At 46.1% G+C, this 24,639-nt stretch overlaps 2 protein-coding genes across 5 annotated transcripts; both read left to right on the forward strand.

Moving 5' to 3' along the window:
- The first annotated feature begins 10 nt into the window (after positions 1 to 10).
- LOC6541324 (UPF0518 protein GG24907) lies at positions 11 to 5,832 on the forward strand. 4 transcript variants are annotated; one of them, XM_001968467.3, is made up of 7 exons: positions 11 to 443; positions 607 to 1,467; positions 1,753 to 2,149; positions 2,534 to 3,557; positions 3,616 to 4,143; positions 4,571 to 4,609; positions 4,874 to 5,832. In XM_001968467.3, the coding sequence occupies exons 2-7, from the start codon at positions 794 to 796 to the stop codon at positions 5,329 to 5,331; spliced, it is 3,120 nt and encodes a 1,039-aa protein (XP_001968503.1). In that variant the 5' UTR covers positions 11 to 443; positions 607 to 793; the 3' UTR covers positions 5,332 to 5,832. The 4 variants fall into 4 exon arrangements, with proteins under 4 accessions (XP_001968503.1, XP_015015283.1, XP_015015282.1 ...); XM_015159797.2 differs by having other exon boundaries at positions 2,558 to 3,557; XM_015159796.2 differs by lacking the exon at positions 4,571 to 4,609.
- An 865-nt stretch (positions 5,833 to 6,697) lies between these two features.
- LOC6542027 (transcription factor SPT20 homolog) lies at positions 6,698 to 24,133 on the forward strand. Its single transcript, XM_001968469.3, has 4 exons — positions 6,698 to 7,446; positions 21,445 to 22,652; positions 22,714 to 22,959; positions 23,027 to 24,133. The coding sequence occupies exons 2-4, from the start codon at positions 21,555 to 21,557 to the stop codon at positions 23,525 to 23,527; spliced, it is 1,845 nt and encodes a 614-aa protein (XP_001968505.1). The 5' UTR covers positions 6,698 to 7,446; positions 21,445 to 21,554; the 3' UTR covers positions 23,528 to 24,133.
- The last annotated feature ends 506 nt before the right edge of the window (positions 24,134 to 24,639 follow it).

Below are 24,639 nucleotides of genomic sequence, written 5' to 3' on the forward strand. Positions count from 1 at the left end.
CGATATAGCTCAGGTAAAATCGAAACATCGATATGTTTTACTAGTAGCTGCACATCTCTAACTTTCTATTTCCGTGCAGATATAATTGTAAATATTTACGCAAAATTGCTCTGGATAACCCACGAAAATAGTGCAAAATGAGGCAATAAAGTGTGGGCCGGACTGCCTTCCCTTTCTTGACCTAAAAACCCGCGTCATAAGCGCGAAATTCGAGCTGCAAGGACGCAAATCTAGTCCGCAAATCTGCGGATGTGTTGGTACTACCACTTAATTGTATTTGTAACTGTAATTGCCCAAGTGCCAAAAAAAAAGCGCTGCGAATGCTGCAAGCGTGAAAACCCATCTAAAAAGGGCCACCTAAACCATAATGGGCGTGGATGCACGATGCACGGAGAGCGGAAAGCAGCAGAGACGATGACGACGATCAAATCCAAATTCATCAGGTGAGCGAGCACCAGCAACAACAACCACACTGAGTGCCCAAATAGGTGGGCACACGTACACAGGTGTGTGGGTGTGTGCGTAAGTGTGTCACTTGTTGTTCTTGGGCCGAACATTAGAAAAAAGTAAATAGCGAATATTCAACTAAAGTGCGTCTTCTTTTAGCTTCTAAATATTTACAAAGCGGGCAACATTGAAATACTCACCACTCACACAGTCGGACAAAAGCACAAAACGAGAGATAAGAGCGTGCCAGCACCAATTCATGCCAAACGAAACGCACACGGAGCAGTTATCAGCGGACCAGCGCCACTAAAAGCCACCGAATCGCACACACACCGCACCGAAAACGATGTGGCTGCGCCAGAGCAGCGGTGGAGGCGTTGCCTCCGCCGGACACGGCGGTCCACTACGGCAGCGACCCATCGACGCCGCCACGGACTGTGATCCGCGCGCCTGCTACGACAGCTTCTGCAAGCACTGGCAGCAGGCCTTCGAGATCATCCAGCACAGTGCGCCGCCCTCGCACGACGACGTGCTGGGCGTGGTTTCCCACTTGGACTACATGGTCACCCTGCTGCTCGTGGAACTGCATCACTGCAACAAGGTCTCGCTGCCGGCGGCCGAGGCTAGTGGTCCGCCAGCGGCGCCCTGCCTGGAATTCCTGCTCAGCGAGAATCTGCTGGACAAGCTGTACGAGTGGGCCTGCACCACGGGACGGTATGCCAACGCTGTGAGGCTGGAGCAGTTAAAGTTGTACGAACTGCTCGTCAGCCACTCGCGCCACCAGCTGCTCTGCCACGAGCCCTTCTTGCGACCCCTGCTCAAGATACTGGCATCCAGCCAGGGCGAAATCTTTCCGCCCGATCTCGAGAAGCGCCTCGTGATCCTGCTGAACCAGCTGTGTGTGGTTCTCATGCAGAATGTCCACCTGCTGGACCTCTTTTTCTTCTCCGCCCAGACGCAAGTGCAGGAGCAGATATTAAATGGCAACGTGGCGCCACCCAAGAGCGGAACTACTACCAAGTGAGCTCATAACTTTTAAACATTCCATATAGTACATTTGTGTACATTTAGTCAGTTTCGAAGCAAGTGGTTGCAGCATAAAGTAGAATAGCGATAATGTGTACTATGATTCATAAAGCAATATATGTAGCTAAATAAGCCAGATAAGGCAATAGTCCAAAAAGTTGACCTTGTAATATTCCAACTATAAATGATGACTACACTTTACTTATACCATTTGTCATATTCTAAGGCTTTATTATAAGTATTTTCAATATCCGATAAATATTTTATTTGTACTTCCAGCTTCATAATATTTTCGCTGCTTATCCCGTACGTGCATCGCGAGGGCAGTCTAGGTCACCAAGCGCGCGATGCTCTGCTGCTGTGCATGGCGCTTTCGCAGAAGAACTCCAACATTGGAACGTACATAGCCCAGTACTCCTCGATCTGCCCGCTGCTGGTGACCGGCCTGGGTGGTCTTTACTCGCGTCTGCCCAACAGCATCGAGATTAGCTCCATTGACTGGCACCGGATAACGCCGGACGATGTGACAGAGATACCGGAGCTAACGCTCTTCATGAACGCCCTCGAGTTCTGCAACGCCGTGGTGCAGGTGGCCCACGAGATGATTAAGCAGCAGCTGCTGGACTTCATGTACCAGGGCTTCATTGTTCCCGTGCTGGGACCTGCGATCCTTCAGGTGAGTGAAGTCACGCTTCTGTCTCGTCTCGCTCGGTCTCTCTTCGTGAAAATTTGTCTTCGATGCATTTCTGTGGTGTTGGTTGCAAGCGAATCATTTATGTCCTGTCCTTAAGCTAGAGCATTATTTAGATATTGGTTAAGGAAGCGTAAAACTAGAGATATAATGCAATTATCGTTTATATCTAGACCCGAGGGTCATTTTGAATTTGAAATACTTAACCAATGTCTTCTTTCTTGGTAAGACCCGTATTTAATCTAGGGAACTGCACCGCCTTCTGCTTTCCGTCTCTTGTGTGTTTCTTGTGCCTTTTCCTTCCCCGTAGCTAACCACACACACACACCTCGAAATCTCGAAACAACTTTTTGCGCTCCATTTTCGCAGACACTGAAGGGCAAACATTTTCAGACGAACATCGACTCGCAAATCTCGGCCATGTCGTACCTGGACCTGATCCTGCGCTCCATCACGGAGCCCGGACTGCTGAGGGCCTTCGTTCGGTTTCTGCTCGATACGGAAAAGTTTGACGGCGAACGAATACTTGATGCTCTGGTCGAGCGGCTGAACTCACCCGATGCCAACCTGTGCATGGTTACGATGGCATTGTTTGACACCCTGTTGGGCCTGCACTGCGAGGACCTCATGCTGGAATTGCTGCTCAAGTTCATGCTGCCCGGCAAGCATGTGCCCATCTCACATCGCCACAAGATCAACAAAATCGATCCGTATTTGAATAGCAGTGAGTTCTTCCTGGACCTCTCGCCCGATGTGATGAAGAGGGCCAGAGATCTGGCCAGACCGAAGAGTGTCCACGAGCCTGTGGTGAGCGATCTGACGCCTCTGCCGAGTCTCCCATCTCCGGTCATGAGCAAGACGATTGGAGCCAACTGGAACTATTACGGAGTGCACACGGGTGATAGTTTGTATGCGAATATCCAGGCATATCTCTTCGAGGCTCATTGGCGGATCGCCCAGTGTCAAAGGGATTGCCTTAAGTGGGCGAACAGCTATCGCTACCAAAAGTGGCCCCGTCATGGGCAAGGAAGAGTTCACGCCCACGCCTTGGAACTGGCGCGCCAGTTCTTCAGTGAGTTCGGTGGCGGTCCCATTGCTGCCAACGAGACGGGTGAGAAGCAGCTGGATAGCTTGCAGTCGATTGGCGAGTCAAGCGGCTACGAATCCTTCAAGTGGCGACCAGCGGACGAAGAAAGCGAGGCCACGGATACAACTCTGGCCACCACAGCCAGTGAGGCCGATCTGGATCACAATAGCAGCAGCCTCAGCAGCGTTCTGGGTGCATCCGGCAAACGGGAGGCATGGCGCACTTCGAACAACAATCGCAACGAATTAATACTGACGGATCTTGACTTCTCGGAAGATTTGTTTGCGCAGGGCACCGTAAGCTTAGGTGAGAACTAACTTGCACTTCTCAAATCCGTATAATTGCTATGTTCCTACAACTCCAGGTCCCTTTCTCAATGCCATTTGGGGCAAACTGCAAACCTTTACGAGCAACTCGCTGTACGTCAATCTCCACCTGACCGGGCTGATCACTCGCTTGGCCTGGTATCCACTGCCGCTGATTCACTCGCTGCTGCTGCGCTCGGACATAGCCATCACCTCGGATACGCCCTCGTTTCACCAGGTGCTGCGCATTCTGAAGCAGCAGATAGATGCCGAGCTGCCAGTGACGGAGGATTCGCTGGAGATCATTGATGTGGCGCGTTCGTCACTGATAGATCGAGAGTTCCGCTTGGCGAACGCGCGCAAGGGCAACGAGGGCTCTCCAATGCATCACAGCCAGCAGCAACAGATGGTAACGAACTCCTACGCGACCCTCTCGGCCGCCACGCCCGTGCAGGCCACGCCCACCAGTGCCTACGATCCGTTCAAGCGCAGTGACAAGAAGCGGCGCAGCATCAGCAAATCCATCACCAGCATGTTCAGCAGAAAGTCTGCGTCCACGTCCACAACGCCACCCAATGGCTCCTCCGGTGAGTAACTGGATCGGTTACCTGCTTCAGTCACACTCTTGCACAACTTCTATATTTTTCAAAAGAAAAACCAAGCAAACAAACTAGATATTACCAACAGTTTACAAGTCTGCAGCGTTGGATGTTGGAAGAAAGTTGGTTTTGGGTCAAATTACACACACTTCACTCACAAAAACACATTTACACGTTTACACTTGAGCCCTGCATTAGCCTGATTCATTTCCGATTAATGTAAAGTAAACCTGCCAAATCATTAAAGCATTTAAGTGAACTTACTACCAATGGAATTATAGTAAACAGGTCTCATTCAGGGCTTTCTTTGGTTGACACACATCTCTGTAAAATGCCCGAAGGCATCGTTTATAATAAATTAATTTCTTTTATTTCTTTATTTTTATCGAATCGAAAAAAATCAAAAAAATCTTAGCTTCATCTGGCTTATCACAAATTTACGCATTCTTCACCGGTAAATATTTCACGCTTGATAAAATATTTAAAGTTTTAATCAAACCTAACCCAATATGGCATAGTCTTGTTAATATTTGTGCGTAGTATCTTTATTTTCGTAGAGCTTTGTACATAATGCTTTCCACTAAAAACTAGTTCGAAGTAGAGTATAAAAACATTTGTGGAATCCCATATATACATGTGATTATTGTTGTTCCTCTTTCATTAACCCAAAAGGTCAGTAAAGCCATGAACGGTTGCTAATCCCCACTTCAATTTTTAGGAGCTGCCTCGAATCTGGTGGGGAATAATGCCAGCAACGATGGAAGAGGCATTTCACAAGCACAGACATCCGCAGGCACATGCGAGACCAGCTTAAGTACGCAGCCCCAAGCGGGAGCATCACGCACAGGAGCCACCGCGACATCGGCAGCCGCATCGGGAAGCAACAGCAGCATCGCAGGCTCCACTCTAACGCTCTCCGCCCAGTCGAACACAACCACCCACTCGGCGAGCACCCTGCACGGCCTGGATGGCGGCCCGTCGACGGGTGGTTTCAACTCGGAGCCGGCGTCCCTGGACTCGGTGGCCTCCATGGGTATCATCGCCAGCACGAGTGGCACCGAGCGGTCCCGCGACTTGGCCCTATGCGCTGTGCTCATGGACGAGTGGCTCAAGGAGCTGGCTGCCATTGCGCAGGAGCAGAGCGTGGTGCTGGTCACGGAGCAGGGTTCTTTATGATCGCTTGGAGCAGACAGCTTGTGTATACATATTTTACAGATTTGTTAGCCTTTGTTTGTTTTAACCAGCTACTCGTACGAAATTATTCTTTTTACCTGTTAAATTATCGATATTTATATTTTTAAAAAACCATTTTAACGAACAATGCAGTTTTGAACAGATTTACAAACCAATGCACATGGACTCAACAAGAAGCGAGAAACACTCAACGCGTCAAACAGCTAGATTTAGGTTAAAAGTTAAAAGTTTTAGATGGATCAGGACGGTGGATATTAAGTGTTCAGATGTAAACAAATATTCTAATTACCAGCCGTACGCAAGATTTACAACCTTTATAGAGAGAATTATATATCACACATACCATGTAAACATATGTATTTTTGCAATATATTTTATGCTTTTATGTACATACATAAGCAAGATCAAATTACACAAGTTATGTAAAGCCAACTTGAAAGTATTAAATTGGTCCAAGTAAATGCACAGCCCAGAGAGATAACAATTATTTGTTTATAAACTTCGCAACTGATTAGGTTATCTAAAAAATATAACCTAACCAGGCTTACGGCTTGACGTGCTCCCACAGGAGAAAGCTCCACTCGAGGATTACCTAGAGGAGCACTTTACTTGATAGCGGGGTTTATTGGACTTTGACATCTGGCGCTGATATGATGCGCCCATAAGTACCACCGCTCCAGTGAAAGATTGCCATTCCACGTCCGTCGACATGGACTGGCGGACGAGCTTACTGATTCTGCTGGTGCCCACTTCCTGGGCATCCGACTATTGGGGCTTTAAGTGTTGTTATGAGGACATACTGCCAGAAGTGGTGTGCACATCCGACGTTCGGCATGACTTTATGAACAAAATCGTTACGTGGCTGCCACCAGAGGAGTCAAAAGGACTCATTGGGTACAACTTCTTCTCGTGCATCGTGGGCCTACACGGTGGATTCTGCGGGGACTCAAGATCGATGAAGCGTGTGGAGTTGTCTGAGTCTGAGCAACAGTTTTCCGTTTTCGACTATGGGGGACTACGGGAGTTCTCCATTTGGGGTCTAGCAGCAATATATGAGGATAACTCCGGCACTGGAATACACTGGGTCTATGGCTGAATGTTCAAAGCTGTAGTAATAATATATATACCAGCCGATTACACGTAAGCTTGCCAGGATATTCAAGATTACACTTGTTAAAAGAACGATCCAAGATACATTTTCGTGTGGAACATTAACGTACACTTTTGAATTTGAAAATGTTCTAAAATATATTGACTGACTAATATCCATGCTCCGAACCAAACCTATTCCATTCCGATAATTTAGTCGATTACAAAACACCGATAGTCGACAGCACTCACTGTGCTTGTAGAAAACTCATCTCTAGAAATCGGTCGCTTTCAGTCACAAAACTGCGATCGTTGCGATCGTTTGCCGTTCAAAAACACAAAAGTGCGCATCGCTTGCTGAAACATCGCGTTGTATTTATTTTTATTGTTAATTATCGCATAAATTATGATACACTTCTCCCCGCCCTGGATGCGAAACATTCGCAGTTAGGCGACTAACTACACCGCCCGCATTCTCGCCAACTTTCTGTTCTTGAGTTGCGAGCGCCGCTTGAGTGTTTTTAAGTGCAAGGAACACCGGCTAAAACCGCCTTCACGGGCTTCTAGCCAACCGAAAATAGTTCGCGAAACGCAGCAGGCGACGCGTCTTTTGGGCTCTCGAAAAGGGCATGAAAACTCGCGATCTGCGGCCAATAAAAGATACATACAGGAAAAAGCGATTGCGCGAATTCTCGGCTGCGTGTGCGCTGCAAATTTGCTCGTGCGTAGCAAAAACAAACGAAAATAGCCGATGAACAAACAAATACAGGCAGTGTGAAGAATAATCTGCGCTGTTTAAACAATTAGCCGCAAAACAAACGCCGGAATCGAGTGCGCCTGTGTGCAAGTGTGTGTGTGTGTGTGTATCTGTATCCCTGGAATGCGCAGTCGCGCATGCGCAAATATTTGTGATTTGTTTTGAAAGGAGAGAAGGAGCTAGAAGGAGAGAGGAGAGAGAGAGAGAGAGAGAGCGCGCGATCGGATTGGAATAAAAAACATTCGCTAAAGGTGAGTTTTACTGTTAGATTGGCCAAACTTGCCATTTTCCCTGCCCACGTTTCTCCACACAGAAAACTGAACACAAGTTCACAACAGCTTGTTTAATTTATTATATAAATGTTATAGCAAAGGTACAAAATGCCTAGCGTATTGTCATCATCCTAGTACATAATAACCCACTTGTAAGATGCTCAATGCAGACTCTTTGGCTATTGAAAAACATTGAATCAATACTTCTCTATGTGTACCAAGCCCACGTCAGTCGGCTGAAAATCCATGGTCCTCGGCCCACGGGAAATTAACTCATTGCCCCCACTTTTCCCTTCGATCCCGAAAATTGCTCTATTCTCTTAGGGAACGCCCACTTTGTCAGCGCTACGCCCACCTTGCCTATTTGTTCTTCTTTTGTCTCTGGTCTCTGGTCTTTTGTCTTTTCCCTCCACAGTGCCCAACCGAAGGCGGGTTTTTCCTCCACTTATCGCTCGGCCACTACGGCCATAAAAGTCCGAGTAAAAATCAATTTCCAAAACAAGCAGGACACAAACAAAGGAAAGAGCCAGCGAGGCGTTGGGTCAGGGTGGGGAGGGGTGGGGAGGGGAGGGATAAATGAAAAGGAATATCGGACGACAATAACATCAATTTTGAGGCATTTATATGCGCCAATAAATTCAACAGTCGCTTGGTTGTGTAAGTGAGACGGGCTGAGAAGGGGGGTCGGGCCAGAAAGAGAGGCAGCAGGAGCGATAGCGATAGTATCGCATCCGAGGAAAGCAACAAATAACAGGCAGAAAGATACACGACAACGCGCAACAATAAGACACAAGATCAAACAAAACCAGCAGCGAAAACCGACTACGCTGCAGCATCGCCGTTGTTGTTGCTGCCGAAGCTGGTGCTCTTGCAACAGCAACAACCACGCCGCATGCAACAGGTAAAAGCAGCGACGCCACCGTTTCGAAACGAAATGCCCGAGAGAGCGAAAGAGATGGCGCCCAACAACCTGTTACATCGCCCGCTGCCTGAAATATGTAAAGTCAATTTCGTGTATCGGAAAAGTGTAACTAATGCCAGGCACCAGCAGCATTAACCCATTAACGCGAAAGGGAGAAATCGGCCAAGAAATGCAAATGCCTTTTCCATGGGTTAAATGGAAAGGAGAATGCTGCAGTTGGGAAAACTTGGCCAAATGCCACAAACAATTCAACAGCCAGGCATCGCCTGAATTAGGAAAACTTGATTACTAATTAATAGTTATAAAATTATTAACTCTATTACTTCTCCGACAAAGAGGGCTAAGTTGGGTATTAAATAATTGTTGTTCAAGCTGCGAGGTAAAAACTCATTTTCTTAAGCCTTTATGGCCATTCGAATCTTAAGGAATTGTGTGCTTTTCAGCTGTATTTACACGAATCTCCTGACTTGGCCCGGCATCTTAATGGGTTAAGATCCGCGCCCGTGGGCAACTGAGGCCAAGTTCGTTGTACGCGGCGGAGAATAAAAGACAGCGCAGTCGAGTAAGAAATTTTTGTCAATGAAAGAAAACTTTCTTTTGGGCTTATCCACGCCAACATCGCCGTCAGGCGATCCGTTCACTCTTTCGCTTTCTGTCCTCCTCGCTGGTGATTTTGTTTTGTGTGTCGTCTCGCTTTTTATATTCCTATAAGCACCATATATATCTTTCTGTTTAATTGGGCGTCTTCGAGATTTACGCGCGCCTGCCGCCATCTGCAGAATCTCTTTGGTGTTTGGTGTTCTTCTGATCTTTACGTCTCCGCGGGCTCTTCATGGTCCATTAAGACTATTTAGGCTGGCTTCTCTTTTCCGGGCCTTCGGGATTCGGCCATTGGACGCGTGGGAGTGGCAGGGGCGATAGGGGCGGCATGGGAGTGACTGCTGCGTGGGAAGCCTCGGCTCTTTGTCATCTCGAGGCTGTGGCTGCCAGTTTGATTGCTGGCAAGCCAGGGCAGGCCAAGCCAAGTCATCCAGCCAACGAGTGTCCAAGTTGGCGCAACAAGTGTCCCAGTTTGTGGAACGGCCAGAAGCCAGATACTCGAAGTAGAACTAGAACTAGTTTAAGTTTCCTGTCCCGGCAGCCATCGCTGGAATCTCCTCCACATGGTCACATACTTGCACGCTTATAGTGGCGGTGGGAATGCTAGAAGTAGGTTAATTTAAAAGCTTCGCTTTGCGAGCTGCAATGTTCTTTGCACATCATATATCCCAAAAATGATTATTTAAATTTATAATGATGATCTATTTGTATGTGCTACATAAGCATTAGGCTTCTTGAGTGTCATTTTTGGTGCTATTCTTTTGAACGCAACTGTGACTTTTCCTTTGGGCTCAGTTATGTTGACTGTTGCTGCCGTTTCTGCGGTCGCCGCACCCTCCAGCCCCCGTTCCCCTTCAAACCTGGAGGAAACCCCCTTTCGGCCAACCAACTCCCCTGTTATTAACCGTTTGGCCACATTTTCTCACACAGCGAGCGCAGAAATACTTCGCAGGCCACTCTGGCAATTGGCGCGCCTCTGGAAATGACAAACGGTCATGAGTATGTGGCTCCGGCCCACGAGGAAGCACAAGGGGGCGTCTCGAGTGCAGCTCCACTAAATTACTGAAATCTAAAAAAATATTCTAAGCATCTGCCGGGAAAATTGAATCGGAATAACTGTATCAGAATGCATTGGTATAAAAACAAGTCTCGTCTCGGGATGCTATAAATTCCAGAAATGATCGAAACGGAACCGGTTGAAAACTATGATAAGTGATCTATAGAGCGACAAATCATGTTCTGAGCATGTAAATCAGATAAAGAAGACCGCAAATGATAAGTGCAAGTCTTCTTCATGGGACATGATCATGATATTTTATTTCTGATAAAAACTAGTAGGTTGTAGTTAGGTAAAAGATGCAACGATACGCTTCCTGATCTATTTTCTCTAAGCACAAGCAAGAGATGCCAGATTTAATTGCACACCAAATGGGATCTGCACATCTAATTGTAATAGGCAATCGGTCCCATTCGACATAAATGTCTCAGGAATGTAAATGAGCCCAGTCGATTGGAACGGACATTAGATCATCAAATGGTCTCGAATCGCATGGGATTCGCCATTTTCCGCTCGTTTCGAGGGGTGCTCCACTTGAGGTTCATTAGGAGGCCCCTTCTTTACTTTCCATTCGCTCTGCTTCTGCCCAAAACGTTCTCCTGTTGGCCCAAAACAGCCTCACGTAGCTGTAACTGATTTGACCTCCCATCACTTAGCTACCAAAAAACCTCCTCCAAAAGCGCCGTTTTTCTCCGCTGCTGCCGTTTTGGCATTGTGAATGGTTATGGTTACAGTGGTGATTGGGGATCGGGGTTCGACATCTGGGCTGGCGGACTGGGGCAGCCGGGGTATCAACGGAACCGAGTGGCGGCATTGAGTCTGTTTTGATGCTCGTTTGCCGGAGCGGTGCGACCTCGACAACAAATTTCTATTGCATGCAATTTGGTGAGTATCGCATGCACAAATGAACATTAACACTTGGCGGAGACTCGAGAGATGGACAATAAGAAAATACCAAAAAACTTGTTTGTTCAACAGAAAGTAACGACAATAAACATATTGGTAAATAAATGCAACCCACTGACGCCGAATATGGCGTACACTACAATTGGATACGCAGTTAGCTCAAATACATTTCCATTTCAAAACAAACATCTTGTTTGAAGCCCAGCCCAAAGTATGAAAAATAGTAACTTCAAAGTTTCATTCCAAAAGTTGAAGTAACAATATTGAGCGAATGCAAGTATAGTTTCATAAGCACCTCCACTTTCTAGGGTATTAAACATCAAAAACGGCAGCCAGGCGGCAGAGCATCGAGTGAAAAAGTGCGCCTAGAAATTAGAAAGTACGCGGCGCTCCGGAGGAGAGGCTCAATCTGAAGTTGGGGCTGGAGCTGAGGCCAAGCTAAAGCTAAAGCTGAATCTGAAGCCCGAGCCAAAGCCACAGCTATAGCTATAGACAAAGTCAAGGCGGCGGGTATGTGAGTGTAACTCGATTTGTGACTGTCATAAATGGCGGAAATTGTGGGGCTCGAGACAAAGCGGGCTTGGGGACTGGGGACCGAAAGACTGAGGCTTTCTGGCTAGCTTTCTGCTTTCTACTGCCGGCCTGCCGGTCTTCAGCTGCGGCTCTTTCCAACTTTATGCTCCGAACACCAGCTTCAGCTGCAGCTCCAACTTCAACTCCAGCTCAAACTGCGGCTCCGTTTTTCTTTCTTGCTTGACTATAATTTGTGCCATCAGCATTTTGTTGTCGTTATCGTTAGTAGAGACCAGAAGACTGTGAACTGAACTGAAGCCAGAAGACAGCAGACAGCAGACAGGCGACGGCAATGAAGCGTACGTTTTGACATTTCTCCAGCTCCGCCAAAGCCTCTCTCTTTTGGCTTGCTCTGGTCTCCATAATTATCGAAGCGGAGAAGAACGCGCTGCCACAATTTGGCCAGATTTTTATTAATTCCCACCTTGCGCCCCCCGCCCTCCCATTTTATGACTTATTCAATTCGCCACCAGCCGCAGTACAGCCTTAATATAGCCCCCCACCCCCTCCCAATCGACGGAGAACCCGAGAACCGGCTCAAGTTCGCCTCGATCTGCGTTTATTATTACACTTAATGTGACTTGATTTATAAACAAGAGCAGCGGCAGAACACAGCCTCCATCGGCGGACCAACCAACCACTGGCCACCTCGCCTCTCGCCCAGCTGTTGCGAAGAGGAGAAGACAGCCGATCGACATGGCTCAGTGACCAAAAGGAACACTGGGCGAAATTCGATCTGATATCGCATCTCCTACGTTGCTCAATTCTCTGTATACCAACTGCAATGTTGCCATGCATTTAATGTACTGATATAAATTTTAGAGATGTTTCCTCTGCTTGTTTTTAAAAGGTATTTGAAGATACATATTTGTAGTATTTTTTGCAGTGCACATACCGTATTGGTGTTGGGTTACCCCACATATTGCTCTTTTCATCGCCGCCCGATAGGAACTGTCTTTTAATTAGTTCATAAATTCAGCGTGGAAAAGCTGGAACGCAGTTTCACCTCCGATGTGTAACACTTCCCTTTCCACAGCATATCGCTTTGGGCTAAGCCCACCAAGTGCCTTCCTTCCTGGGTCCCGGGTCTTTGAATAGACCGTTCAATCCGGAAGTTTGTTGCGCTGGCAGACAAAAGAAGTGCGGCTGTAAGCGGCTTTTGTGCCCAAGAAAGGAAATAGAATTCCTACCGCGCCCCTTCCTTTTCAGTCGAGTGAGATTCTCAGAGTCATTTTAATGGTTTCCGCTTTTTATGGCATTGCCCGCCTGGGCCTTATTATTGGTAAAAAATTAATAGAAATTTAATTGGACGGGCCTGAGGAATCGGTGGGGAAATTGGTTCTTTAGGCATTTATTGCGCATGCGCGCCAGCTTTTGCCGCTGTCGCTAATTGTTATTGCTCTGGGTTTGTAGTTTTTATGGTTTCTTCACGCTCCGGACTTTGTTTTTATATTTAACTGGACGTGCGGGAGGTTAAAGCGTGCTAATGCTTACATAACGCTTTGTTTTCGGGTCTCGTTATTGTTTCCTACCCGCCCTTCTCACGTATTTTTCGTGTATTTTCCACGTCTTTTGTACGTGACGTAGGCCCAGTTGGGAGGAAGGGCGAGAAAGTCGAGGACATTTTAGGGCCTTCATAAATTATTATCTCGGGTTTCGTAATCCCATGGCGTAGGAAAATGATGAATCGTCCCTGTTCTCATTCACAGTTTGATCCAGTTCCTTTCTGTACCCCAGTTGTGTCGCCCTTTTATGACAGCGAAAAGTAGAAGATGGCACCAGATAACCTTTCATAGGTATAAATCAACGCGTGACTTGATTTATATTGATTCTATTGGGATAATTTGGTCTAATTTGTGACCTTCTTAGGGCCGTTCTCTTGAGAGCCCTTGGGGGAGAAATATTTTAATGTTCGCTGTCAATATTAGCAGATAGCATCATCAATTATCTCATTTATGTACATTATAACTAACATAAAGTGAATTTTAAAACCTTTAAAGCCCCAACTTAATTACAGACCTTTCAGTTCCCCGACTATCTGATACCCGTTACTCAGCTAGTGAAAAAATAATAAAATGAAAAAACTTAAAAGTTTTGGGCGGTTTGTGGCCGTTAGAGCGGGCGAGTCAACATTTGGAAACAAACTTGCGCTGCGTCTATGTCTCTAGAAGCTGCTTTGAATTTCTACATCAGAAAATGTACAAAAAAATTAAAAAAATATATATTTCTAGATTTGCATGCAGATTTGTAGAAAATTGCGCCACAAACATTTAGAGGTATGCCACTTCAAAATCCGATAAAGATAAGTTGAGTTATTGAGTACAGAACTTCAGCCTTGGTACATTTTTTAACTTTTTTGAATTTCTACAACATCTTACATCAGAAAAATTACAAAAAAATTAAAAAAAAAAATATGTTTCTAAATTTGAATGCAGATTTGTAGGGAATTGCGCAAGAAACATTTAGAGGTATGTCACTTCAAAATCAGATTAGATGAGTTGAGTTATGAAGTTTGGAAGTTCAGTCTGCGGACATATGTAACTTAATTTTGTTGAATTTCTACTCTACGAATAACGGGTATAATTATGCATCCCATATAAGATTATCCCCCAACTTTATAATACTAAGGCTGAATTCTTGTCAAATACCACCATATATAATTGATTGTGCTCCGGACACTCCACCCACACTTGTGGCAACCTGTAATCTCCAAGAATCACACCATATGGAGCACGCGCTCTCTGCCGCCCACGTTTATTTAAAATTTTCGGGGATTGTTAACTATGCAGAGGGTTTTGTGTTCTCTAAATAAAGCCATTCAAGACAAAAAATCGAAAGTAGCTGGCCGGATTTTGAAAAGAATTTCAGCAGCCCCAAAACTAATGAAATGCCAGAGACAACAAAAGAATTCAAGCATTAGCATACATGAATTTATTCCCCTTTATTAATTTTGTGAGGTTAATTTATGTGGAGAGAGGCATGATGAAACAGAAATTTGAACCGAAGAAATGTTTAGTTTTGCTGATGAAGAATGTTTTTGAACCGCCTCTAGCCCGATGATAATTAAATATTTGTACATATGAACTTTACTGGGTTACGGGGCCAACAGAAAATAGGAAAAAATGTATGGTAAAGAGGAGGAGGGGATTCTATCAAGTCCGGCTTGATGCTAGCTTTTTATATTCTACCTTTTGGCAAGCCGTCTACTTACAAGTCACTCCATTCGATGCTGGCCTTAAGATTAATGTTTCCCCGTACGCCGACTCTTGAAAATTAGCATATTCCAACAATTTGCGGCTTGTTCTGCGTTAATGTGAATGTTGTAACTGCTTGCAGATAGATCCCCCTTAGATTTTTGGATTTTCAGGGGGCGTGGTAATGAGTTCTCGCCAAAAGATTCTCGTTATGCGATAAATTCGAAAGTTACCGAAACGATTTGGGTTTGGTTTTCATTTGCTAGCAAAGTTTTTGTCCGTTTCAGGTAATTTACATGCATAAACAATTTGCACAAAAGCGTTTGCCGTTGTCTGGGAGTTTCGCGCATGAAATGGCCAAGTTTATGGCTATCGACGGGCGGTCGGAGGTCCACAAATCTCGGAGACTCGGGGACCCGTCTACCCGGCTGTCGTAAAAATCAAATATGCGACGCAGACTTGACACAAATGATACCCATAAACCATAGCAACGCAGAGCCGAGAAATGGTAGTTGTATTCCGCCGATTGAGGGATTGGCGAGAGCTATGGTTTCTCGATTTGTATTCGAATTTGCCCAGGGAGTGGCTCTGAATCGATGCCTATTCAGGTTAATATTGAGTCGCTTCGATTAGGAGTGATTTGAATGAAATATAGATAAGAGACCTCCAAAGATCCAAGATGTGTGCAACACAATTTACATACATATTAATTCTGTTCAGGGTCTTATATATTTTTTATTTTGTTCAGCTCAGCACATAATTAAGCAGATTATTAGCTATTAGAACCCTGGGGATCTTGTTTGCGAGAAGCTAAAAGAGGAGAAGAGAAAGCAAAAAAGAACATATAAATTTATAGATCTTAAATCTAATAATCTACTATCATTCTTTAATTAACTTGGCTTTCTTAGGTCTAATTTTGCCAATGTTTATGTCTATATCCATGTTTCATTTATTCAAATATTCATGATTTGGCTTGTACTTGAACTCTCCCAGAAACCCAAGTCACCAAGTCTTTTTAATCCCTTTCGTTAAGCCCTTTCTTCTTTCCATTAGCCAGCTGAAAATTATAATTCCCACAGCTGTTTGCCAAGCTACTGCTCCAGTTTGGAGCTTTTCATTAAGAAAAGCCGCCGCATTGGTAATCAACTTAGCCCCCACCAACACAGCTTTGACTTATCGCTTAACCTTCACTCAGTTTTAACTCTCACCTCCCGCCTTTGTTTTCCTGCCTTTGTCTAACTCGTTAGCTTTTTGCATTGTTTAGATGTTGAGTATTGCCTACTGTGCTACACATGGCTTTTTAACTTTGTGGCTGGAACATGAAAAAGACAAATTTGTGGGTGGCCTCCTCGTGAGCGATTGAAAATTAGAGTCAAATCATTTTTGACTTTGTCTATAATCGTGGCGTATGCATTTCAAGCGTATCCATTTCTATGTCCCCGGATTGAATTCTTTTCCAAGAACTCCAGAGCCAGAGTAAGTGTCACGTGCAACATAATCGTCTTTCGATGGTTACAAATCTTCCCAAGCCGAGCCCGTTGATAAATGGAACTTCAGGCCGAGGGGCGAGTTTGTGTCTTAAGTCTTTTGAATGGCGGTGTGGTGTGTGGATCCTTTTGTGTCTGCGCTTCATTCATTCGTTCATTCACGAACATTTTCGCTCTTCCGCCAAAGTTTCTTACTTATTTTATTTTCCTCGAAGCTAAAGGCATAGTCATCTGTATGACTTAATGTCGACGCCGACAGCGACGCTTGTCGTTTGTCATTCGATCCGAGCAGCGAAGGCGTTTGATATATATGTAAGTGTATATTCCCCAGGCTTTCCCCGGATTTTTGTGGGGCAGCGTTTGAAAAACGATATATGGAGACGTGTTGTTACGTTGTACCACGCGTCTTCTGGTGCGTGCAATGCAAATCCGCAGCCAATTCCAAATCCAATGGAGCGTGCAGCCCCGATCCGGAGACTTTCTGTACTTACCATATTCTTATGTTTCGATGTGGGTGTGCAGGTTTGCTTGTCGCATTCGGCATGGCTTGTGGGTGGCCAAGTGGAGTTGGCGGCGATCTGGCGAGGGCTGAGGTGGAAAATATATAACCATGTTCAAAAAATAAATAAAATTAATATAGGTGCATTTCCTGCTGTAAACCATATTCGATACGCATTAGGCTCTTAGTTGGGTTGATGTTTGATACATTTTATAATCTCTGCGTTAGCTAGACAATTCACATTGTCTGTATAATATTTTGTATTTATTGTACACTGCTTTGATTGATCTAATTCTTGACCAATTAACGTCAGCCTCCTGCAAGTGCCTGCAATCATTGGTTGGCCATCTCTGCTCTGGCCTATTGCCCTGCGATTCAGCATAGCGCACAACCAGAGCCTGTGCCTTTTCATCACGGACTTCATTGTCTGGGCGCGCGGTCAGTTTGGGATTGTTGTTAAGTAAGTGTACTTAACCCACATGACTTGCGGTTTTGGCCTTTCTCAGTGCGGGCTAAAAACTCGGTTTCTGCCCGTGGCTGTCATCACTCGAAAAGGCCAAAAAGCTGTCATTGCCTGCGATCTGTTGAGTTGTGGCCACAGTGCGTATACGTGTGCGTATGCGTGCGCAAAGAGATTTCTTAACCTTGAGTGACTTTGAGCGTTTCTCAACCAGCCGTCCAATCCAATCCATCCATCCGTCCATGTTTATTTATGCTCCCCCTTTGGTTTTGCGTTTATTAACCAATTTTTTTCGCTGATTGTGTTTTGGGTTTATTAAATTACCGATTGCACGTGTGCGTGTCTGCGTACTTGACTGTACGCTCATTTCCTTAATTAAACACTTGTTTCACGGTCCGTTGGCCAATCCTAAAGGTATTTCATAAATAAAAATGCCAAAGATTAGCAAAAAATCAAGCTGATGAAAGTCATTTGCAGAAATAATGTTCAATCGGCGAAAAGTGATTATATTCGAAGATTATGTAAAAGCGATCAACAGCAATTTTCAATGGCTAGCCACAGATTATCAAGTTCAGTGGAAAGTTGCTTCATCATTACTTTTAAAGAGCTGGCTTTGCGAAAAATATTGACACGAAGTTGATTTGTTGAAAAATATCATTTCCATGTCATATTTATTTCTGAAGTAAGAGTACTAAAGTAATAACTTATCCATACTCTCCTTGCAATTATAATATAACATCCACTTCCTTTGCATATCGTGCTACCAGTTATTGTTCTACTTGATCTTCTTGCGTGTAACTTTCAGTTTAACCCTTCAAGATGTTTTCCATTAACTTGGCTTGTATCTGACAGTTGCCATCTATAACAAATAAATTCATGGCTAGACCCATTAAAAGCTTATTATGCTTTTTGTGTGCCACTCTGGTTTTATTGTCCATTGTCGAGAGCTGGAGGTTGCGCGTTCCCAGTCTCCCAGTTGAAGAAGCCACCCACAAAGTGGTGGGAAAAGTAATTTTCATAATTTTGCACTCCGACACCTTCACCTTCACCTCCTCCTGTTTGAGAATCGGAAGCCCCCGGGGAATATAATTCTCGACTCGTTGGGGGAATTCACATTTACATCGAGCTGGGCGAGAGCTGTGAGCTGGAACCCCTTATTAAAATGGCACTAATTATGGCAATTTGTTATTGGCCAAAACGAGCTGAGGCCAACGCCCATGCCCACTTCAAAGCCAGGTTAGGTTTTGGCCAGATCAAAAGCTTATTAGCGAAAGGAACAGAATTGTGAGGCGATGGAAGGTACGCCCTCACGCATAAAGTGGTAGAATATTTAAATTATAAAAGGTAAAAACAAACGAGTAAATACGTTGGACATACATATCTATCGCCGAAGGCCAAACACGCTCTTGTACACGCATATTGAAATGTGTACATTTTTATTTATTATTTTTTTTCGGTTTTATTATTTACCCTCGACTCGACTTCAGGCACCAGGTGATGATTCGCTATTTGCTGGAAAGGGGACTCGTTTCGGTTCGCAAGGGGTTAAGGCGGGAAGTCGGAGAAGGTTAAGACGCAGTATGTGTACATGTGCTACAAATTGAAGGCTTTTTATGGGTCTACCCTTGCCCTAGGGGTTCCTTTGTGGGCCCCAGAAGTTGGGCTATAGATCAGCAGATTATAGATCGTGACTTCGTGGCTAATAAGTCACTGAAACCCATAATTACAGGGCGTCTGCTGATTTAATTAGGGAACTATTAGGTATGTTTTCTTTCAGAAATATTAAATAGTTAAAAGCACTTTATGCCAACTGGTTTAACCTAGTATTTTCATAGTTAGAGTATCCCGAGTTCTTCCTGTGACTCGCAACTTAAATTTCACTCCTTCATCATTACTTGCTGCCCGCGAAGCTTTTCATTTGATGTCTCCCCTCGTTTTCCCATGGCCCCGGCCAAAAAAGGGAGAATTGCTGGCCGCGAATGGGTCCGGGGGGCAGTTGAGGGTTAAGTATTGGCATTTCCGACTGGGAGACCGAGACTCGTCTTCATTGAAATCGAGCTCGAAGCTCAGAGCTCAGAGCCTCACAATCGGACTGGGCACCCAAACGGGGACTGACTGGATCCCAGTTTCAACTTGCACACGGCATGGCAATCAAAGCCAGTAAATCTACACCAAAAGCAACAATAGCCGGGCGGGCTAACAACAACAACCAGAGCAATATTTGTGCTCATTAAGCGTAACTGACACACGAAGTTTTTTGTTTTTTGGAGGGTTTCTTCATTTCGCAAGTCGCCAAAAACTACGCCAACGGGACTGAGTTTTTTCGGCTGAGGCTGTGACTCAAGATCTGGCCCCCGTTCTCCGTTCTTCCCTCCACTTTTTTGAGAGAAGAGTTACTGCATTGTTTTGTATACCCTTTCTGAAGGGTACTAGCATTCTTGCGATGCTTTCTGCAAGAAGAAGCGCCTTGCATCGCTTACTAAGGAAATTAAGTTTATTAGAAAACTATAATTAAAGGAAGCTGAGGAAAGTTAGACACAGAGTAGTAGTTGTGTACAACATCTGATATTACATATTATTGCATACTTTTAGACTCCTCAGATGGCGGCATTCCATAAAAAAGGGTATCCGAATAGTTGCCTTCTTGACACTTCACTTTTCCCTTCTTCGCTTTGCATTTTCGTTTTTCCTTTTGGCCAATTTCAGGCCCCCCAAAAGGGCTGAGAGCGATTGCTATTATTTTGAGGTAATTCGATGATTTACAACAGTTGCCTTGTTTTGTAAGTTTTCTTTCCAGAATGCCACAGATCCCACTGACTGTCCAGCGGAGCCGTATTTGTGTGTGCTTCAGACCCCGGGTGTCTGGGTCTCTGGGTGCAACAATGAAGGGCCCAACCTCGACCAGGCCTCGCCACATTCCTTTGTTATTTTCGCAATGTTTCCCCAGTCTCTTATTGTTTTTGTAGGATTCTTTTTTATTTCGTTGGATGGGTACTGCTGTAATTCCCGCATACCCCGAAGATCTGAATGAGTTTGGTGCTCTCAGGGGAAGTGGTCGCCTTTTGTAAATTCTTTCGCGGGCATCTTACATTTCACACCTGTTGTCATTTCTCTCACCCTGATGTGATGTTTGCGTTCAAAAAGGGGGAGTCCTTGGACAAGTTGACAGCCTAAATAGCTCGAAAGGGGAAGAAGTGGCTAGGTTCCACCTACGGCATATGTCAGCTGTAACTGATATGCAGATGTTCCTCTCTGCATTTAAATGAAATTGATTACTTTCCGCTCCGACGGTGGCTATTAACTTAGCCATATTACAGCTTCAATGGTAACCTATATACCACCTATCTTACACATATAGAAGATGTTAGATGACTAGTCTTTATTAATACGATACGATAATACAAGCATAGGCTATTACATATGTAAGTATATAACCCCAACCATATTTTGTTAAAACGTTCTGATGCAACACCCATCTTGTCATTACCACAAATTGCCCTACCTAACTACCATAATCACGTCAATCTCCGAGCTCCGCAACATTTCAATTTTCCTGCCCCAGAGAGCCGCCATCCATCAAAGCATGAACAATTTCACTTTCCAGATACAAATGCGGTGATATGCGGTGATTCAGTGCATCGGGCTGGCTTTCGGTTTCCAAACCAGAAGCGGAAGCCTCCGTTTAGTCGACGCACATCTGGTGATTAGACGCTTCAGCGCCAGCCCATCCGATCCCAGCCAGAAAGCGGAGACGAACGACATGTTCCCTTTGCTACACCGAAAGAAATAAGAGTCCTTAAAGGCCACAAGATACTTTTAACATCAAAAATGGCATAAGAACACTTATGATGGGATGTCCTGCAAGAACTCTAATTGCAACTCTCAGTTTGTAGCAACATAGAAATGCCATTAGTAATATGAACTGATCATATCATATATATCATAAGTTGGGGGACCCTTTTTCTCCGTGTGCTGGCGACATTTCGGCGACGCTTCGCTGCACTTTGTTGAGCACTCCGTGGCGAGGACGTGGACGTGGACGTGTGTGCCCGCCTCGTGTGCCATGTCATGGCTCCAGTGGTGCGATAAATGCTCATTTCACTTTCTATCAGCGTCTCGCGGCAGTCTAATGGAGGTTTAATTATGCTGCTCCGGCGGCGTGCCCTCGGCTGTCGCATAAATTACACCGAGCAATGGCTTGATTTATTGCTGGCCTATAGCTTTTTCCACTTAAGATTTTCGCTAATGCCCTGCCCATTTTTTGTGTGCTATCTTGCAGTGACTTGACAATATGACTGCGAGGTCATAGACTCCGGAAAATAGAGGCGAGGGACGGGCAGAGGACGGAACACCGAAACGACACAAGGCGAACAAGGAACCAACACGAAAATGTCCGGCAATCAACAGCAGCAGCAGCAGCAACAGAAGTCATTAACTAACAACGCGGCAGCAGCAGCAACAAACGAAACAACCACTTTGGGCCATAATTTGATAAAAATAAATAGCGTTGACAAAATAGTGGGCAAAAGTCAGGCAGCAACGCAGGCAATTAACAAACTACAGCAGCAGCACCAGCAACAGCAACAGCAACAAATCCAGCAGCGACGCTCATTGCTGCCAGCAACAGGAGGAGCCACTAATCCCCACCAGCCACACTCATCGCAGCAACAAAGCGGAACGCCAACGCCAACAGCTCAGACGGCAGCCCAAAAACATCAGCACCAGCAGCAACAGCAACAGCAGCAGCAGCAACAATCACATCAATTGCAGACTGTGGCCACGATACACCAGCCGCACTCCACGCAGCAGCAGGCATTGACTTCCCGCCTGCCCATCCAGCAGCAACCCGCTAAAGAATTGCCCAATCTAGCCGGCCAGCAGCGCCGCAGCTTCCACTACCAATTGCAGCATCAGCAGCAATCTCTGCGCAGCCCGCAGCTGAAGGCACCGGCACCCGCCCACTCCATACCGCCGAGATACCAGCCACCGCCTCAGCCGGCCACAGGGATCCTCAAGCCCCACTTGCCACTCAAATATCCGCCGGATATCCCCCAGCTATCTAGCATCTACATTCCCGACTCCGTCAAGCAGCAACAGCAACAGCAGCAACAACAGCAGCAACAGCAGTCGCGATATCTGCCAGCACACCAGCCGGGAGCGAAGGATATGCTGAAGTTTGTGCGCAAGCCGGACCAGGAACACCCATCGCCCAATGCCTCGGTCACGTCCAGCGGCACGGGAATACCCACGGCCAATGGCGGTGGTCGTCTGACCGCCGAGCAGAACCGCCAGTTGCAGTCGCTGGTCAATGAACTGCGTGCCCTGAAGGAGCAGAATCAGCGTCTGCTGGACGACAACCAGGAGTTGCGAGATCTGTGCTGCTTCCTGGACGACGACCGGCAAAAGGGACGCAAGCTGGCGCGGGAATGGCAGAGATTTGGGCGATACACAGCCAGCGTGATGCGACAGGAGGTGGCCGCGTACCAGGTGGGTTAAGCCTTCAACAGCACTCCAGCTCTTTGAATACTAATGACCTTCCTCTCTGCAGAACAAACTACGTCAGCTGGATGATAAGCAGCAGGAGCTAATCACCGATAATCTGGAGCTCAAGGAGCTGTGCCTCTACTTGGACGAGGAGCGTGCCCATGTGGCGGCCAATGCGCTGTGCGCCGGATGCGGAGCAGCCACCAGAAATGCGCTTCGAGATGACGGCGATGGTTCCAGCTCCAGCACGAATGCAGATGAGACCATCACCGCCTTGAGGAACTATGCAGAGCAGCGGCAACTACCCCAGGTGCGAAAGGAGAGAAATCCCCAATAAGAACATGACCCAATAGCTATGTCAATTTGATTCCCAACAGGATCTACGTCATACCCACACGCTGAACGACCAGACGCTTCAGTATGTGCGCTCGCTGGAGCGCCGAATCCAGCAACTGGAGGAGGAGCGCACTACGCCCACGGCACACCTGCAGCAGCCGACGACGCCCACGCCGCAGGCCACGCCGACGCCAACGGCCACATCTGCAGCCACTCCAACCAAATCAGCAGCATCGCCCCACCAGCAGCAACAGCAGCAGCAGCATCAGCAGCAGCAAGACATCGTGGCCGCTGCAGCGGCGGCAGCAGCTGCTATCCAAATGCCGGAGCCGATTGCCGGGCGCCCAGAGGCGGTGGTCCGCGCCCTCCAGGTGCTCGAGGTGCGGGAGCAGCTAGAGCGAGATCGCATAGGCAACCTGGCCGGGAGCGCACTCGACCAAATGGACGATGGCGAGAAGGCGCTGGTCCGCGAGATGTGCAACGTGGTCTGGCGCAAACTGGAGGGCAGTCCACATGGGCCGGCGGCCCTGGAGCCGCTCTAAGCCGCTCTTGGCGGAGGGAGCCAAGGGCGGAGGCAACCTAAGGCGGGCTAACACCTAGACTCTAATGTTTAAAGCTAACTTATGCCGTAACATTTAACCCTAAACATTGTACAAAGTTCAAACCACAACCTAAGCTTAAGCTACCGCTGAAGGCGAAAGAATACTCAACAAATATTTGGGATACTCCAGCAACTGATTCGCGATGCAGGGAAATAAATTGGGCTAGGCATATAGACCATTAGTTACCCACTTTTTGATATCAGAGTTCATTTAATGCAGATATTGTTAGATTCAGCTTCAAATTCCAGCCTTAACTGGTCTTAAAGCTGTACGATTTGGATGCGAATCGATATAAACTGTTCAGGTTGATGACTCCGCAGAATCAAGTAATCAACGCAATTGTTGTTTATTTTCGATTTGGACAAACTTTCTTGGGATCACTCTTTTTAATTAGTTTCTAACTCTGCTGTTCAGTTGATGGAGTATGCTCACAATTATTTTATTTACTTATTGTAAACTTTGACTGTTATTTTTGAATGCCAAGAGGAAAACTACTTTCATGAAAAATTTGCTAACTCGAAATACAATGCAACAAATATTTCCATACTCATCAATGGGCCTCTGATTACTTAAGTACTTTAATTGGAATGCTTTATGTCCGCTGCCCACTGATTCACTGTTGCAGCCGATCCAGAAATGTATCTTCATTCTGTGATAAATTTTACGCTCGTGGTTTTTGGGACAAACGCAAACTACCGCCGAGCTGTTTAACCTGATTCTGCTTGGCCAATTTGTCCGTATCGCATTCATTCAGTAAGATCGCCGCTCGCGGGACAGGAAGATGCAGCAGTAAACGGCTCGAACGTAAGCCAACCCACTTTTGGCCGTTCTGGTTTTCCCGCTCTTGCTGCTCATCGGCTAATTCATGCATTATCCACTCCAGCGCCGGTTTGGTCTCGGTCGCGCCTCGCAGATTCCAGGTGCGAACATGTGAGTCTTCACTTTAGGCTCATTAAATATGCAACCCATATTTTTCCCTTTTTGCTGGTGCGGATTGGCTCAGGCGGATAAAAATCAGTTTGACGGCGTGTAAAGGGAGTTGTACCTAAACT

This window comes from Drosophila erecta, unplaced genomic scaffold (assembly GCF_003286155.1).
Source record: "Drosophila erecta strain 14021-0224.00,06,07 unplaced genomic scaffold, DereRS2 tig00000055-arrow-pilon, whole genome shotgun sequence".
Lineage (NCBI taxonomy): Eukaryota > Metazoa > Arthropoda > Insecta > Diptera > Drosophilidae > Drosophila > Drosophila erecta.

Coding starts and splice junctions, on each gene's coding strand:
- LOC6542027 (XM_001968469.3), top strand. CDS start 21,555: ATGTCCGGCAATCAACAGCAGCAGCAGCAGCAACAGAAGTCATTAACT. Junction 22,653..22,713: donor AGGAGGTGGCCGCGTACCAG/GTGGGTTAAGCC, acceptor TCCTCTCTGCAG/AACAAACTACGTCAGCTGGA. Junction 22,960..23,026: donor AGCAGCGGCAACTACCCCAG/GTGCGAAAGGAG, acceptor GATTCCCAACAG/GATCTACGTCATACCCACAC.
- LOC6541324 (XM_001968467.3), top strand. CDS start 794: ATGTGGCTGCGCCAGAGCAGCGGTGGAGGCGTTGCCTCCGCCGGACAC. Junction 2,150..2,533: donor TGGGACCTGCGATCCTTCAG/GTGAGTGAAGTC, acceptor CCATTTTCGCAG/ACACTGAAGGGCAAACATTT. Junction 3,558..3,615: donor GCAGGGCACCGTAAGCTTAG/GTGAGAACTAAC, acceptor CTACAACTCCAG/GTCCCTTTCTCAATGCCATT.